At 45.7% G+C, this 16,147-nt stretch overlaps 1 protein-coding gene across 1 annotated transcript in view; it reads right to left on the bottom strand.

The window, feature by feature from the left end:
* Window positions 1-16,147, bottom strand: part of DNAH14 (dynein axonemal heavy chain 14) — a 182,189-nt gene that overhangs the window by 53,978 nt on the left and 112,064 nt on the right. Inside the window, exons 44-45 of the mRNA XM_069726485.1 lie at window positions 10,522-10,653; window positions 10,040-10,172 (exon numbers count right to left, since the gene is read on the bottom strand). Of these exons, the coding sequence (XP_069582586.1) occupies window positions 10,040-10,172; window positions 10,522-10,653 (265 nt within the window). The remainder of the gene's footprint in view (window positions 1-10,039; window positions 10,173-10,521; window positions 10,654-16,147) is intronic.

Below are 16,147 nucleotides of genomic sequence, written 5' to 3'. Positions count from 1 at the left end.
AAGATGCAGGTTTAGAGCCCAGTGGGTGTTCCCTGCTCATGAAGATACAGGTTTAGAACCCAGTGGGTGTTCCCTGCTCATGAAGATACAGGTTTAGAGCCCAGTGGGTGTTCCCTGCTCATGAAGATACAGGTTTAGAACCCACTGGGTGTTCCCTGCTCATGAAGATACAAGTTCAGAACCCAGTGGGTGTTCCCTGCTCATGAAGATGCAGGTTTAGAGCCCAGTGGGTGTTCCCTGCTCATGAAGATGCAGGTTTAGAGCCCAGTGGGTGTTCCCTGCTCATGAAGATATAGGTTTAGAGCCCAGTGGGTGCTAACTGCTCATGAAGATACAGGTTTAGAACCCAGTGGGTGTTCCCTGCTCATGAAGATACAGGTTTAGAGCCCAGTGGGTGCTAACTGCTCATGAAGATGCAGGTTTAGAGCCCAGTGGGTGCTAACTGCTCATGAAGATACAGGTTTAGAACCCAGTGGGTGTTCCCTGCTCATGAAGATACAGGTTTAGAACCCAGTGGGTGTTCCCTGCTCATGAAGATGCAGGTTTAGAGCCCAGTGGGTGTTCCCTGCTCATGAAGATGTAGGTTTAGAGCCCAGTGGGTGTTCCCTGCTCATGAAGATACAGGTTTAGAGCCCAGTGGGTGCTAACTGCTCATGAAGATACAGGTTTAGAACCCAGTGGGTGTTCCCTGCTCATGAAGATACGGGTTTAGAGCCCAGTGGGTGTTCCCTGCTCATGAAGATACAGGTTTAGAACCAAGTGGGTGTTCCCTGCTCATGAAGATACAAATTCAGAACCCAGTGGGTGTTCCCTGCTCATGAAGATGCAGGTTTAGAGCCCAGTGGGTGTTCCCTGCTCATGAAGATGCAGGTTTAGAGCCCAGTGGGTGCTCCCTGCTCATGAAGATACAAGTTCAGAACCCAGTGGGTGTTCCCTGCTCATGAAGATGCAGGTTTAGAGCCCAGTGGGTGCTAACTGCTCATGAAGATACAGGTTTAGAGCCCAGTGGGTGTTCCCTGCTCATGAAGATACAGGTTTAGAACCCAGTGGGTGTTCCCTGCTCATGAAGATACAAGTTCAGAACCCAGTGGGTGTTCCCTGCTCATGAAGATGCAGGTTTAGAGCCCAGTGGGTGTTCCCTGCTCATGAAGATGCAGGTTTAGAGCCCAGTGGGTGCTCCCTGCTCATGAAGATGCAGGTTTAGAGCCCAGTGGGTGTTCCCTGCTCATGAAGATACAGGCTTAGAGCCCAGTGGGTGTTCCCTGCTCATGAAGATGCGGGTTTAGAGCCCAGTGGGTGTTCCCTGCTCATGAAGATACGGGTTTAGAGCCCAGTGGGTGTTCCCTGCTCATGAAGATGCGGGTTTAGAGCCCAGTGGGTGCTCCCTGCTCATGAAGATGCAGGTTTAGAGCCCAGTGGGTGTTCCCTGCTCATGAAGATACAGGTTTAGAGCCCAGTGGGTGCTCCCTGCTCATGAAGATGCAGGTTTAGAGCCCAGTGGGTGCTCCCTGCTCATGAAGATGCAGGTTTAGAGCCCAGTGGGTGTTCCCTGCTCATGAAGATACAGGTTTAGAGCCCAGTGGGTGCTCCCTGCTCATGAAGATGCAGGTTTAGAGCCCAGTGGGTGTTCCCTGCTCATGAAGATACAGGTTTAGAGCCCAGTGGGTGTTCCCTGCTCATGAAGATACATGTTTAGAGCCCAGTGGGTGTTCCCTGCTCATGAAGATACAGGTTTAGAACCCAGTGGGTGCTCCCTGCTCATGAAGATGCAGGTTTAGAGCCCAGTGGGTGCTCCCTGCTCATGAAGATGCAGGTTTAGAGCCCAGTGGGTGTTCCCTGCTCATGAAGATACAGGTTTAGAGCCCAGTGGGTGCTCCCTGCTCATGAAGATACAGGTTTAGAGCCCAGTGGGTGCTCCCTGCTCATGAAGATGCAGGTTTAGAGCCCAGTGGGTGTTTCCTGCTCATGAAGATGCAGGTTTAGAGCCCAGTGGGTGTTTCCTGCTCATGAAGATGCAGGTTTAGAGCCCAGTGGGTGTTTCCTGCTTATGAAGATGCAGGTTTAGAGCCCAGTGGGTGTTCCCTGCTCATGAAGATACAAGTTCAGAACCCAGTGGGTGTTCCCTGCTCATGAAGATACAGGTTTAGAGCCCGGTGGGTGTTCCCTGCTCATGAAGATGCAGGTTTAGAGCCCAGTGGGTGTTCCCTGCTCATGAAGATACAGGTTTAGAGCCCAGTGGGTGTTCCCTGCTCATGAAGATACAGGTTTAGAACCCAGTGGGTGTTCCCTGCTCATGAAGATACAGGTTTAGAGCCCAGTGGGTGTTCTCTGCTCATGAAGATACAAGTTCAGAACCCAGTAGGTGCTCCCTGCTCATGAAGATACGGGTTTAGAGCCCAGTGGGTGTTCTCTGCTCATGAAGATACAGGTTTAGAGCCCAGTGGGTGTTCCCTGCTCATGAAGATGCAGGTTTAGAGCCCAGTGGGTGTTTCCTGCTCATGAAGATACAGGTTTAGAGCCCAGTGGATGCTCCCTGCTCATGGAGATACAGGTTTAGAGCCCAGTGGATGCTCCCTGCTCATGAAGATACAGGTTTAGAGCCCAGTGGGTGTTCCCTGCTCATTAAGATGCAGGTTTAGAGCCCAGTGGGTGTTCCCTGCTCATGAAGATACAGGTTTAGAGCCCAGTGGGTGTTCCCTGCTCATGAAGATACTGGTTTAGAGCCCAGTGGGTGCTCCCTGCTCATGAAGATACAGGTTTAGAGCCCAGTGGGTGTTCCCTGCTCATTAAGATGCAGGTTTAGAGCCCAGTGGGTGTTCCCTGCTCATGAAGATACTGGTTTAGAGCCCAGTGGGTGCTCCCTGCTCATGAAGATACAGGTTTAGAGCCCAGTGGGTGTTCCCTGCTCATTAAGATGCAGGTTTAGAGCCCAGTGGGTGTTCCCTGCTCATGAAGATACAGGTTTAGAGCCCAGTGGGTGTTCCCTGCTCATGAAGATACTGGTTTAGAGCCCAGTGGGTGTTCCCTGCTCATGAAGATGCAGGTTTAGAGCCCAGTGGGTGTTTCCTGCTCATGAAGATACAGGTTTAGAGCCCAGTGGATGCTCCCTGCTCATGGAGATACAGGTTTAGAGCCCAGTGGGTGTTCCCTGCTCATGAAGATGCAGGTTTAGAGCCCAGTGGGTGTTCCCTGCTCATGAAGATGCAGGTTTAGAGCCCAGTGGGTGTTCCCTGATCATGAAGATACAGGTTTAGAGCCCAGTGGGTGTTCCCTGCTCATGAAGATGCAGGTTTAGAGCCCAGTGGGTGTTCCCTGCTCATGAAGATGCAGATTTAGAGCCCAGTGGATGCTCCCTGCTCATGAAGATACAGGTTTAGAGCCCAGTGGATGCTCCCTGCTCATGGAGATACAGGTTTAGAGCCCAGTGGGTGTTCCCTGCTCATGAAGATACAGGTTTAGAGCCTAGTGGGTGTTCCCTGCTCATGAAGATGCAGGTTTAGAGCCCAGTGGGTGTTCCCTGCTCATGAAGATGCAGGTTTAGAGCCCAGTGGGTGTTCCCTGCTCATGGAGATGCAGGTTTAGAGCCCAGTGGGTGTTCCCTGCTCACGAAGATGCAGGTTTAGAGCCCAGTGGGTGTTCCCTGCTCATGGAGATACAGGTTCAGAGCTCAGTGGGTGTTCCCTGCTAATGAAGCTGCAGGTTCAGAGTTCAATGGATGTTCCCTGCTCATGGAGATACAGGTTCAGAGCTCAGTGGGTGTTCCCCACTCATGGAGCTGCAGCTTCAGAGCTCAGTGGGTGTTCACTGCTCATGGAGCTATAGTTTCAGACTAAAGTGGATGTTCCCTGCTCATAGAGCTGTAAGTTCATAGCTGAGTGGGTCCCCTGTACGTGGAGCTGCGGGTTTAGACCTGAGTGGATGTTACCTGCTCATAGCGCTGCAAGCTCATAGCTCAGTGAGCTCCCTATAAATGGAGCTGCACGTTCAGAGACCAGAGTGTGTGCCCTGCTCATGGAACCTGCAGGTTCACAGCATAGTGTGTTCCTTGCTCATGGAGCTGCAAGTTCAGGCTCCAGAGGGTGTTGCCAGATAATAAACAAGTCTAAAGCAAGTTGATTATATTTTTAGTTTAGATGGATTGAATCTCCCCCAACAAAATGGTGCGCAGCCATTAAAGTTCAGTTAATGTTTAGAGCGCACTCTACTAAACAAAAGGAAGAACATTATTACCCCTTGCTAAGTGCCAAAAACTTAGAAAATAATACATCTGTGTTGTGAATTCTGTGGCTGAATTCACCCCTGTGGTCACAAGTGGTACTGCAGCTTCTGAGCTTCCTCCCTCAGGTGTTCTGGTGAGCTCGTTAACTGCTTCATTACTTAACTCCGCCTGATGCTGCTATCCTTGCTCCTTGTCAATGTTTTAGTGTTGGATCTGAGCTTCTCCTGATTGTTCCTGTGACCTGCTGCTCTGTATAGCTAAGTGCTTTTTGCTTTTTGTTGCTTTTTTTCTGTCCAGCTTGTCTTTTGTTTTGCTGGAAGCTCTGAGACGCAAAGGGTGTACCGCCGTGCCGTTAGTTCGGCACGGTGGGTTTTTTTTGCCCCCTTTGCGTGGTTTTGCTTTAGGGTTTTTTGTAGACTGCAAAGTTCGCTTTACTGTCCTCGCTCTGTCCTAGAATATCGGGCCCCACTTTGCTGAATCTATTTCATCCCTACGTTTTGTCTTTTCATCTTACTCACAGTCATTATATGTGGGGGGCTGCCTTTTCCTTTGGGGAATTTCTCTGGGGCAAGTCAGGCCTATTTTTCTATCTTCAGGCTGGCTAGTTTCTTAGGCTGTGCCGAGTTGCCTAGGTAGTTGTTAGGCGCAATCCACAGCCGCTTTTAGTTGTGTTTAGGATAGGATCAGGTGTGCAGTCTACAGAGTTTCCACGTCTCAGAGCTCGTTCTTGTATTTTTGGGTATTTGTCAGATCACTGTGTGCGCTCTGATCGCTAAGCACACTGTGTTTCTGGATTGCCTTCATAACACCTGTCATTAGCAAACATAACAGTACAAGGAGCCAAAACTAATGATTCTCAATAGAGGGAAAGAAAAAGTTCTGACATCATTTTTTTTTTTTTTTTTTTCTGCTCTGTGTTCACTTTTTTTTTTCCCCTAGACATTTGGGTGATTCTGGACACAGGTGTGGACATGGATATTCAGGGTCTGTGCTCTTCAATGGATAATCTCGTTATAAATGTACAAAAAATTCAAGATACTATTGATCAGAAATCTATGTTAGAACCAAGAATTCCTATTCCTGATTTGTTTTTTGGAGATAGAACTAAGTTTCTAAGTTTCAAAAATAATTGTAAGCTATTTCTGGCCTTGAAACCTCATTCTTCTGGTAATCCTATTCAACAGGTTTTGATTATTATTTCTTTTTTGCGCGGCGACCCTCAAGACTGGGCATTTTCTCTTGCGCCAGGAGACCCTGCATTGAGTAGTGTCGATGCGTTTTTCCTGGCGCTCGGATTGCTGTACGATGAGCCTAATTCAGTGGATCAGGCTGAGAAAAATTTGCTGGCTTTGTGCCAGGGTCAGGATGATATAGAAGTATATTGTCAGAAATTTAGGAAATGGTCAGTACTCACTCAGTGGAATGAATCTGCGCTGGCAGCTTTGTTCAGAAAGGGTCTCTCTGAGGCTCTTAAGGATGTCACGGTGGGATTTCCTATGCCTGCTGGTTTGAATGAGTCTTTGTCTTTGGCCATTCAGATCGGTCGACGCTTGCGCGAGCGTAAATCTGTGCACCATTTGGCGGTACTGCCTGAGGTTAAACCTGAGCCTATGCAGTGCGATAGGACTATGACTAGAGTTGAACGGCAGGAATACAGACGTCTGAATGGTCTGTGTTTCTACTGTGGTGATTCCACTCATGCTATTTCTGATTGTCCTAAGCGCACTAAGCGGTCCGCTAGGTCTGCCGTCATTGGTACTGTACAGTCCAAATTCCTTCTGTCCATTACCTTGATATGCTCTTTGTCGTCGTTTTCTGTCATGGCGTTTGTGGATTCGGGCGCTGCCCTGAATCTGATGGATTTGGATTATGCTAAACGTTGTGGGTTTTTCTTGGAGCCTTTGCGGTGTCCTATTCCATTGAGAGGAATTGATGCTACACCTTTGGCCAAGAATAAACCTCAATACTGGGCCCAGCTGACCATGTGCATGGCTCCTGCACATCAGGAAGTTATTCGCTTTCTGGTGTTGCATAATCTGCATGATGTGGTCGTGTTGGGGTTGCCATGGCTACAAACCCATAATCCAGTATTGGATTGGAATTCCATGTCGGTATCCAGCTGGGGTTGTCAGGGGGTACATGGTGATGTTCCATTTTTGTCGATTTCGTCATCCACCCCTTCTGAGGTCCCAGTGTTCTTGTCTGATTATCAGGATGTATTTGAAGAGCCCAAGTCCGATGCTCTACCTCCGCATAGGGATTGTGATTGTGCTATCAATTTGATTCCTGGTAGTAAATTCCCTAAAGGTCGATTATTTAATTTATCCGTGCCCGAACACGCCGCTATGCGCAGTTATGTGAAGGAATCCCTGGAGAAGGGACATATTCGCCCATCGTCATCACCACTGGGAGCAGGGTTCTTCTTTGTAGCCAAGAAGGATGGTTCGCTGAGACCGTGTATTGATTACCGCCTTCTTAATAAGATCACTGTTAAATTTCAGTATCCCTTGCCATTGTTATCTGACTTGTTTGCTCGGATTAAGGGGGCTAGTTGGTTCACTAAGATAGATCTTCGTGGTGCGTATAATCTGGTGAGAATCAGGCAAGGAGATGAATGGAAAACTGCATTCAATACGCCCGAGGGTCATTTTGAGTATCTAGTGATGCCGTTCGGACTTGCCAATGCTCCATCTGTGTTTCAGTCTTTTATGCATGACATCTTCCGTGAGTATCTGGATAAATTCCTGATTGTTTACTTGGATGACATTTTGATCTTCTCAGATGATTGGGAGTCTCATGTGAAGCAGGTCAGAATGGTTTTTCAGGTCCTGCGTGCTAACTCTTTGTTTGTGAAGGGATCAAAGTGTCTCTTCGGTGTGCAGAAAGTTTCATTTTTGGGGTTCATCTTTACCCCTTCTACTATCGAGATGGATCCAGTTAAGGTCCAAGCCATCCAGGATTGGATTCAGCCGACATCTCTGAAAAGTCTGCAAAAGTTCCTGGGCTTTGCTAATTTTTATCGTCGCTTCATCTGTAATTTTTCTAGCATTGCCAAACCATTGACCGATTTGACCAAGAAGGGTGCTGATTTGGTTAATTGGTCTTCTGCTGCTGTGGAAGCTTTTCAGGAGTTGAAGCGTCGTTTTTGTTCTGCCCCTGTGTTGTGTCAGCCAGATGTTTCTCTTCCGTTCCAGGTCGAGGTTGATGCTTCTGAGATTGGAGCAGGGGCGGTTTTGTCACAGAGAGGTTCTGATTGCTCAGTGATGAAACCATGTGCTTTCTTTTCCAGGAAGTTTTCGCCCGCTGAGCGTAATTATGATGTGGGCAATCGAGAGTTGCTAGCCATGAAGTGGGCATTCGAGGAGTGGCGTCATTGGCTTGAAGGAGCTAAGCATCGCGTGGTGGTATTGACTGAACATAAGAACTTGACTTATCTCGAGTCTGCCAAGCGCTTGAATCCTAGACAGGCCCGTTGGTCGTTATTTTTTGCCCGCTTCGACTTTGTGATTTCGTACCTTCCGGGCTCTAAAAATGTGAAGGCGGATGCTCTGTCTAGGAGTTTTGTGCCCGACTCTCCGGGTTTATCTGAGCCAGCGGGTATCCTCAAGGAAGGAGTCATTGTGTCTGCCATCTCCCCTGATTTGCGGCGGGTGCTGCAAAAATTTCAGGCGAATAAACCTGATCGTTGTCCAGCAGAGAAACTGTTCGTCCCTGATAGGTGGACTAATAAACTTATCTCTGAACTTCATTGTTCGGTGTTGGCTGGTCATCCTGGAATCTTTGGTACCAGAGAGTTAGTGGCTAGATCCTTCTGGTGGCCATCTCTGTCACGGGATGTACGTACTTTTGTGCAGTCCTGTGGGATTTGTGCTAGGGCTAAGCCCTGCTGTTCTCGTGCCAGTGGGTTGCTTTTGCCCTTGCCGGTCCCAAAGAGTCCTTGGACACATATTTCGATGGATTTCATTTCTGACCTTCCCGTTTCTCAAAAGATGTCAGTCATTTGGGTGGTCTGTGATCGCTTTTCTAAAATGGTCCATCTGGTGCCCTTGGCTAAATTGCCTTCTTCCTCTGATTTGGTACCTTTGTTCTTTCAGCATGTGGTTCGGTTGCATGGCATTCCTGAGAATATTGTTTCTGACAGAGGTTCCCAGTTTGTTTCAAGGTTTTGGCGAGCCTTTTGTGCTAGGATGGGCATTGACCTATCCTTTTCCTCGGCTTTCCATCCTCAGACTAATGGCCAGACCGAACGAACCAATCAGACCTTGGAAACATATCTGAGATGTTTTGTTTCTGCAGACCAGGATGATTGGGTGTCCTTTTTGCCGTTGGCTGAGTTCGCCCTTAATAATCGGGCCAGCTCGGCTACCTTGGTTTCTCCATTTTTTTGCAATTCTGGATTCCATCCTCGTTTCTCTTCAGGACAGGTTGAGTCTTCGGACTGTCCTGGTGTGGATTCTGTGGTGGATAGGTTGCAGCAGATCTGGACTCAGGTAGTGGACAATTTGATCTTGTCCCAGGAGAAAGCTCAACTTTTCGCTAATCGCAGACGCCGTGTGGGTCCCCGACTTCGTGTTGGGGATCTGGTTTGGTTATCTTCTCGTCATATTCCTATGAAGGTTTCCTCTCCTAAATTTAAACCTCGTTTTATTGGTCCGTATAGGATTTCTGAGGTTCTCAATCCTGTGTCTTTTCGTTTGACCCTCCCAGACTCCTTTTCCATACATAATGTATTCCATAGGTCGTTGTTGCGGAGATACGTGGCACCTATGGTTCCATCTGTTGAGCCTCCTGCCCCGGTTTTGGTGGAGGGGGAATTGGAGTATATTGTGGAGAAGATTTTGGATTCTCGTGTTTCTAGACGGAAACTCCAGTATCTGGTTAAATGGAAGGGTTATGCTCAGGAAGATAATTCCTGGGTTTTTGCCTCTGATGTTCATGCTTCCAATCTTGTTCGTGCCTTTCATGCGGCTCATCCTGGTCGGCCTGGGGGCTCTGGTGAGGGTTCGGTGACCCCTCCTCAAGGGGGGGGTACTGTTGTGAATTCTGTGGCTGAATTCACCCCTGTGGTCACAAGTGGTACTGCAGCTTCTGATCTTCCTCCCTCAGGTGTTCTGGTGAGCTCGTTAACTGCTTCATTACTTAACTCCGCCTGATGCTGCTATCCTTGCTCCTTGTCAATGTTTTAGTGTTGGATCTGAGCTTCTCCTGATTGTTCCTGTGACCTGCTGCTCTGTATAGCTAAGTGCTTTTTGCTTTTTGTTGCTTTTTTTCTGTCCAGCTTGTCTTTTGTTTTGCTGGAAGCTCTGAGACGCAAAGGGTGTACCGCCGTGCCGTTAGTTCGGCACGGTGGGTTTTTTTTGCCCCCTTTGCGTGGTTTTGCTTTAGGGTTTTTTGTAGACTGCAAAGTTCGCTTTACTGTCCTCGCTCTGTCCTAGAATATCGGGCCCCACTTTGCTGAATCTATTTCATCCCTACGTTTTGTCTTTTCATCTTACTCACAGTCATTATATGTGGGGGGCTGCCTTTTCCTTTGGGGAATTTCTCTGGGGCAAGTCAGGCCTATTTTTCTATCTTCAGGCTGGCTAGTTTCTTAGGCTGTGCCGAGTTGCCTAGGTAGTTGTTAGGCGCAATCCACAGCCGCTTTTAGTTGTGTTTAGGATAGGATCAGGTGTGCAGTCTACAGAGTTTCCACGTCTCAGAGCTCGTTCTTGTATTTTTGGGTATTTGTCAGATCACTGTGTGCGCTCTGATCGCTAAGCACACTGTGTTTCTGGATTGCCTTCATAACACCTGTCATTAGCAAACATAACACATCTGTACCTTATTTTTCTTGACTCATTAAATAGGAAGATATCTCCCAGCACAGTTCCAGCCTTTACGGACAGTCCGCCAGGTTTCTGGAGCTTTTCGAGCATGTTCTGCACTAATGTCGACTTTCCAACTCCAGAGTCACCTACATGAAATCAAGGAGATCATTTAGGATCGTCGGGATTAAATATTGTATGCAGCGAGCTCCTGAGCGCCCTCTACTGGTAGATGAAGGAAGCAGAATTTCAAAGTTTATCTCTATGTCTACGCAGGGGATTTTTAACTCTGTATCAGAGAAAAAACCTTGGACCGTGATAACCATATGCTGGAAGATTATAAAAAGGGCTATTATTCAGGGTTACTCTTAGAAGGGGATGCAGCACCAAATCAGAGAATCAGGATGCTGGGAACACCTGACCTAACCCCCTTTAAGAAGAGCAATATAGCTACTAGTGAAGCAGGCATAACCATGACGGATGTTTGCCCCATCTCACCTGTGAGGAGCACCGGCTGATTGTGGAGAAGCAACAGGCTGGTAAGGAAGGAATATCGCACACTGTCCACCGTGGAGGTGAAGCCACGAACAGCGCCCCCTACGTCATTCAATGGATCTGACAATAACAATTCTGCTTGGACACAAAGGGAAAAAAAAAATCATATTTTATACAAGGGGTTAAGTTGATCGGTGCCGATCCGGCTTGTCTTTGCGCGGTAGCCAGGTTAACTCTGCAGCGGCCACTACAGGAGGAATAGAGTATGGCATGCTGTCCATGGATGGCCGAGCATGTAATAAATGGAAGGTGCAGACTTACAAAAGGGGGTCTTAAGAGTAGGGCGATGATGGGCCAGCGTCATTAAACAACCCCTATGTTATACATAAGCAGCATAATGATGAGGGGGGTATGAATGTGCTGTCAGCACAATAAGGTAACAGCTGAAAACAAGCTAAATATAACACCGCCATCCACACACTGGCGCGGTGCGCGGGGAGAGGATCTGTCACATCTCATGAGCCTCTGTGCCCTGTAAGCCTGGAGGATCCCCTCCAGCTATGGAGCACAGATAGCGATACAATGCCGTCTGTAGAGTCCCTTACAGACGTACAATGGCCACGTACTGTATGTCATACTGCTCCCCAAAGCCTGATCCACCATGTAACTGTGTGGCCATATAGTGCACCTGTGGGTCAGTGCGTCAGACAATGTGGCATCCACTATTACCCAAATGAGCTTATAACAAGATATTCTGCAAATAGCAAGTTTATTATTACTGTAAATGTGTGCAGTATAGAGGTACTATTATGTGTACAGTGTACCGGTACATTTTATGTGTGTAGTATAGAGGCACTATTATGCGTACAGTGTACCGTTATGTTTTATGCGTGCGGTATAGAGGCACTATTATGTGTACAGGGTAGTGGTGTATTTTATGCGTGTGGTATAGAGGCACTATTATGTGTACGGTGTACCGGTACATTTTATGCGTGTGGTATAGAGGCACTATTATGTGTACAGTGTACCGGTACATTTTATGCGTGTGGTATAGAGGCACTATTATGTGTACAGTGTACCGGTACATTTTATGCGTGTGGTATAGAGGCACTATTATGTGTACAGTGTACCGGTACATTTTATGCGTGTGGTATAGAGGCACTATTATGTGTACAGTGTACCGGTACGTTTTATGCATGCGGTATAGAGGCACTATTATGTGTACAGTGTAGTGGTGTGTTTTATGCGTGTGGTATAGAGGCACTATTATGTGTACAGTGTATCAGTACGTTTTATGCGTGCGGTATAGAGGCACTATTATGTGTACAGGGTAGTGGAGTGTTTTATGCGTGCGGTATAGAGGCACTATTATGTGTACAGTGTAGTGGTGTGTTTTATGCGTGTGGTATAGAGGCACTATTATGTGTACAGTGTACCGGTACATTTTATGCGTGTGGTATAGAGGCACTATTATGTGTACAGTGTACCGGTACGTTTTATGCATGCGGTATAGAGGCACTATTATGTGTACAGTGTAGTGGTGTGTTTTATGCGTGTGATATAGAAGCACTATTATGTGTACAGTGTATCGGTATGTTTTATGCGTGCGTTATAGAGGCACTATTATGTGTACAGGGTAGTGGTGTGTTTTATGCGTGCGGTATAGAGGCACTATTATGTGTACAGTGTAGTGGTGTGTTTTATGCGTGTGGTATAGAGGCACTATTATGTGTACAGTGTAGTGATGTGTTTTATGCGTGTGGTATAGAGGCACTATTATGTGTACAGTGTACCGGTACATTTTATGCGTGTGGTATAGAGGAACTATTATGTGTACAGTGTACCGGTACGTTTTATGCGTGCGGTATAGAGGCACTATTATGTGTACAGGGTAGTGGTGTGTTTTATCCGTGCGGTATAGAGGCACTATTATGTGTACAGTGTAGTGATGTGTTTTATGCGTGTGGTATAGAGGCACTATTATGTGTACAGTGTATCAGTACGTTTTATGCGTGCGGTATAGAGGCACTATTATGTGTACAGGGTAGTGGTGTGTTTTATGCGTGTGGTATAGAGGCACTATTATGTGTACAGTGTATCGGTACGTTTTATGCATGCGGTATAGAGGCACTATTATGTGTACAGGGTAGTGGTGTGTTTTATGCATGCGGTATAGAGGCACTATTATGTGTACAGGGTAGTGGTGTGTTTTATACATGCGGTATAGAGGCACTATTATGTGTACAGTGTAGTGATGTGTTTTATGCGTGTGGTATAGAGGCACTATTATGTGTACAGTGTACTGGTACATTTTATGCGTGTGGTATAGAGGAACTATTATGTGTACAGTGTACCAGTACGTTTTATGCGTGCGGTATAGAGGCACTATTATGTGTACAGGGTAGTGGTGTGTTTTATGCGTGTGGTATAGAGGCACTATTATGTGTACAGTGTATCGGTATGTTTTATGCGTGCGTTATAGAGGCACTATTATGTGTACAGGGTAGTGGTGTGTTTTATCCGTGCGGTATAGAGGCACTATTATGTGTACAGTGTAGTGGTGTGTTTTATGCGTGTGGTATAGAGGCACTATTATGTGTACAGTGTATCAGTACGTTTTATGCGTGCGGTATAGAGGCACTATTATGTGTACAGTGTAGTGGTGTGTTTTATGCGTGTGGTATAGAGGCACTATTATGTGTACAGTGTATTGGTACGTTTTATGCGTGCGTTATAGAGGCACTATTATGTGTACAGGGTAGTGGTTAGTTTTATCCGTGCGGTATAGAGGCACTATTATGTGTACAGTGTACCGGTACATTTTATGCGTGTGGTATAGAGGCACTATTATGTGTACAGTGTACCGGCACGTTTTATGCGTGTGATATAGAAGCACTATTATGTGTACAGTGTACCGGCAGGTTTTATGCGTGCGGTATAGAGGCACTATTATGTGTACAGTGTAGTGGTGTGTTTTATGCGTGTGGTATAGAGGCACTATTATGTGTACAGGGTAGTGGTGTGTTTTATCCGTCCGGTATAGAGGCACTATTATGTGTACAGTGTACCAGTACATTTTATCCGTGTGGTATAGAGGCACTATTATGTGTACAGTGTACCGACACGTTTTATGTGTGCGGTATAGAGGCACTATTATGTGTACAGTGTAGTGGTGTGTTTTATGCGTGTGGTATAGAGGCACTATTATGTATACCGGTACGTTTTATGCGTGCGGTATAGAGGCACTATTATGTGTACAGTGTAGCGGCATGTTTTATGTGTATAGTCTAACACTACTATTAGTACAGTCAAATGGTATGCTACAATTATATGGTTTAGCACTACTATTTATACAGTGGGGGAAATAATTATTTGATCCCTTGCTGATAATTATAGACGAACAGTCTATAATTATAAGGGTAGGTTAATTTAGAGATAGAATATCAAAAATAAAATTCAGAAAATCACATTGTATAAATTATATACATGTATTTGCATTTTTCAGTGTATTTGATCCCTCTCGCAAACAAGGCTTAATACTTGGTGGTAAAACCCTTGTTGGCAAGCACATTAGCCAGACGGTTTTTGTAGTTGATGATGAGGTTTGCACAAATGTCAGGAGGAATTTTGCTCCACTCCTCTTTCCAGATCGTCTCTAAATCATTAAGATTTTGAGGCTGTCACTTAGCAACTCGGAGCTACAACTCCTTCCATAAGTTTTCTATGGGATTAAGGTCTGGAGACTGGCTAGGCCACTCCATGGCCTTAATGTGCTTATTTTTGAGCCACTCCTTTGTTGCCTTGGCTGTATGTTTTGGGTCATTGTCTTGCTGGAAGACCCAGCCACAACCCATTTTTAATGTCCTGGTGGAGGGAAGGAGGTTGTCACTAAGGATTTTACGGTACATGGCTCCATCCATTCTCCCACTGATGCAGTGAATTAGCCCTGTGCCCTTAGCAGAGAAACACCCCCAAGTAATAAACATAATCGTTGCGTTTGGAGGAAAAAGGGAGAAGCTTGTAAGCCTAAGAACACCATCCCCACTGTGAAACACGGTGGTGGTGGCAGCATCATGTGGTGGGGTTGTTTTGCTGCAGGAGTGACTGGTGCACATCACAAAATAGATGGCACCATGAGAAAAGAAGATTATGTGGCAACACAGAAGAAACATCTCAAGACATCAGCTAGGAAGTTACAGCTTGGGCGGAAACGGGTCTTCCAAATGGACAATGGCCAGAAGCATACTGCCAAAATGGTAAAGTGGCTTAAGGATAACAAAGTCAATGTTCTGGAGCCGCCATCACAAAGCCTTGATCTCAATCCTATTGAAAATGTATGGGCAAAGCTGAAAAGGTCGGTGCTAGCAAGACGACCTACAAACCTGGATCAGTTACACCAATTTTGTCAGGAGGAATGGGCCCAAATTCCGACCAATTATTGTGAGAAGCTCGTGCAAGGAAATCCCAAACGTCTAACCCAAGTCATTCAATTTAAGGGCAATGGTACAAAATACTAATGAAATTGATGGAAACGTTTGACTTTGCAGTAAGTAATAATAATCCCTTAAATTATTCTCTCTTTCTCTCATTATTCTGGCATTTGGCAAATATTAATAATAACTGACCTAAAACAGGAAAGGTTTATTTTGATTTCCCATCAGATATTGAGAAAAACCATACAGATGCGTCTCTATATATAGGAGACGGAAACTTCTGGTTTCAGCTATATGGTTACACTATAGCAGTAGCATTGATGTGTAAAGTATACTATTTTTGTGTACATGTGCTTGTGTCCAGTATAGTGGTACTATTTATGCGTATGGTATGGCGCTATTATATACATGTATGTTATTGCAGTACTATTATTGTGTACAGTGAATTATGTTTATTTGTATGGGGTAGGATTCCTCTGCTGCTGCTCTCTCTCCCCTCTCGCAGCATGCAGTCTCACACCCAGGCTGGAGCTGAGTCACTGCAGCAGCATCCCCTTCCTTATATATTTTTTTTTATTTTTTTTTTTTTAATTTGCTGTTTCATGCTAGAGAATTTCTGAACCTGAACCCCTTTAAAGTGTATCATTTTATTTATCTATTTATTTTTAAAGACAGGAAATTCCCTTAAAGGCTCATTTAATTTACGTAGAGTAAAATATATAAGAAAAAAAAATCCTCTTTTAATTAAAATGATAAAAGAAAACAAAAGCCGTTTTAAATGTTTTGCGCAGTGAAATATTCCGGCTTTATCCCATAGAAAACAATACTGAAAGAAAGGGAAAAAAAACGACTGGATGAGAAGTGCGTAATCTAGGAATGTAGCGGTAGGTAATACATCACAGGGACGGCTCCGGCTTATATACAATCATCGCTTCCTGTCGTCCGTCTTATCACTTTCTTATGCTAAAGGAATAAAGTGAAGAAGCGGAGAGAGGTCTCCTGCAGGAAGAACAGGAGCTCGATGATAACGGAGAAGATAAATGGTCGGAATCGGCGAAGGACGCAGCGAAAAGCGTGAAATCAGCGAAAGTGACAACGACAAAAACATTAAAAAAGAAACAAAAAAAGATAAATATTTATCAATGTAGAAGGTGAATATAAACCGTTACATCAGCACAACGCGTCAAAGGCAAAAA

Source organism: Ranitomeya imitator, chromosome 5 (assembly GCF_032444005.1).
Source record: "Ranitomeya imitator isolate aRanImi1 chromosome 5, aRanImi1.pri, whole genome shotgun sequence".
NCBI lineage: Eukaryota > Metazoa > Chordata > Amphibia > Anura > Dendrobatidae > Ranitomeya > Ranitomeya imitator.
The sequence above is the reverse complement of the archived record's forward strand: the minus strand, read 5'-3'. Positions and strand labels throughout refer to the sequence as shown.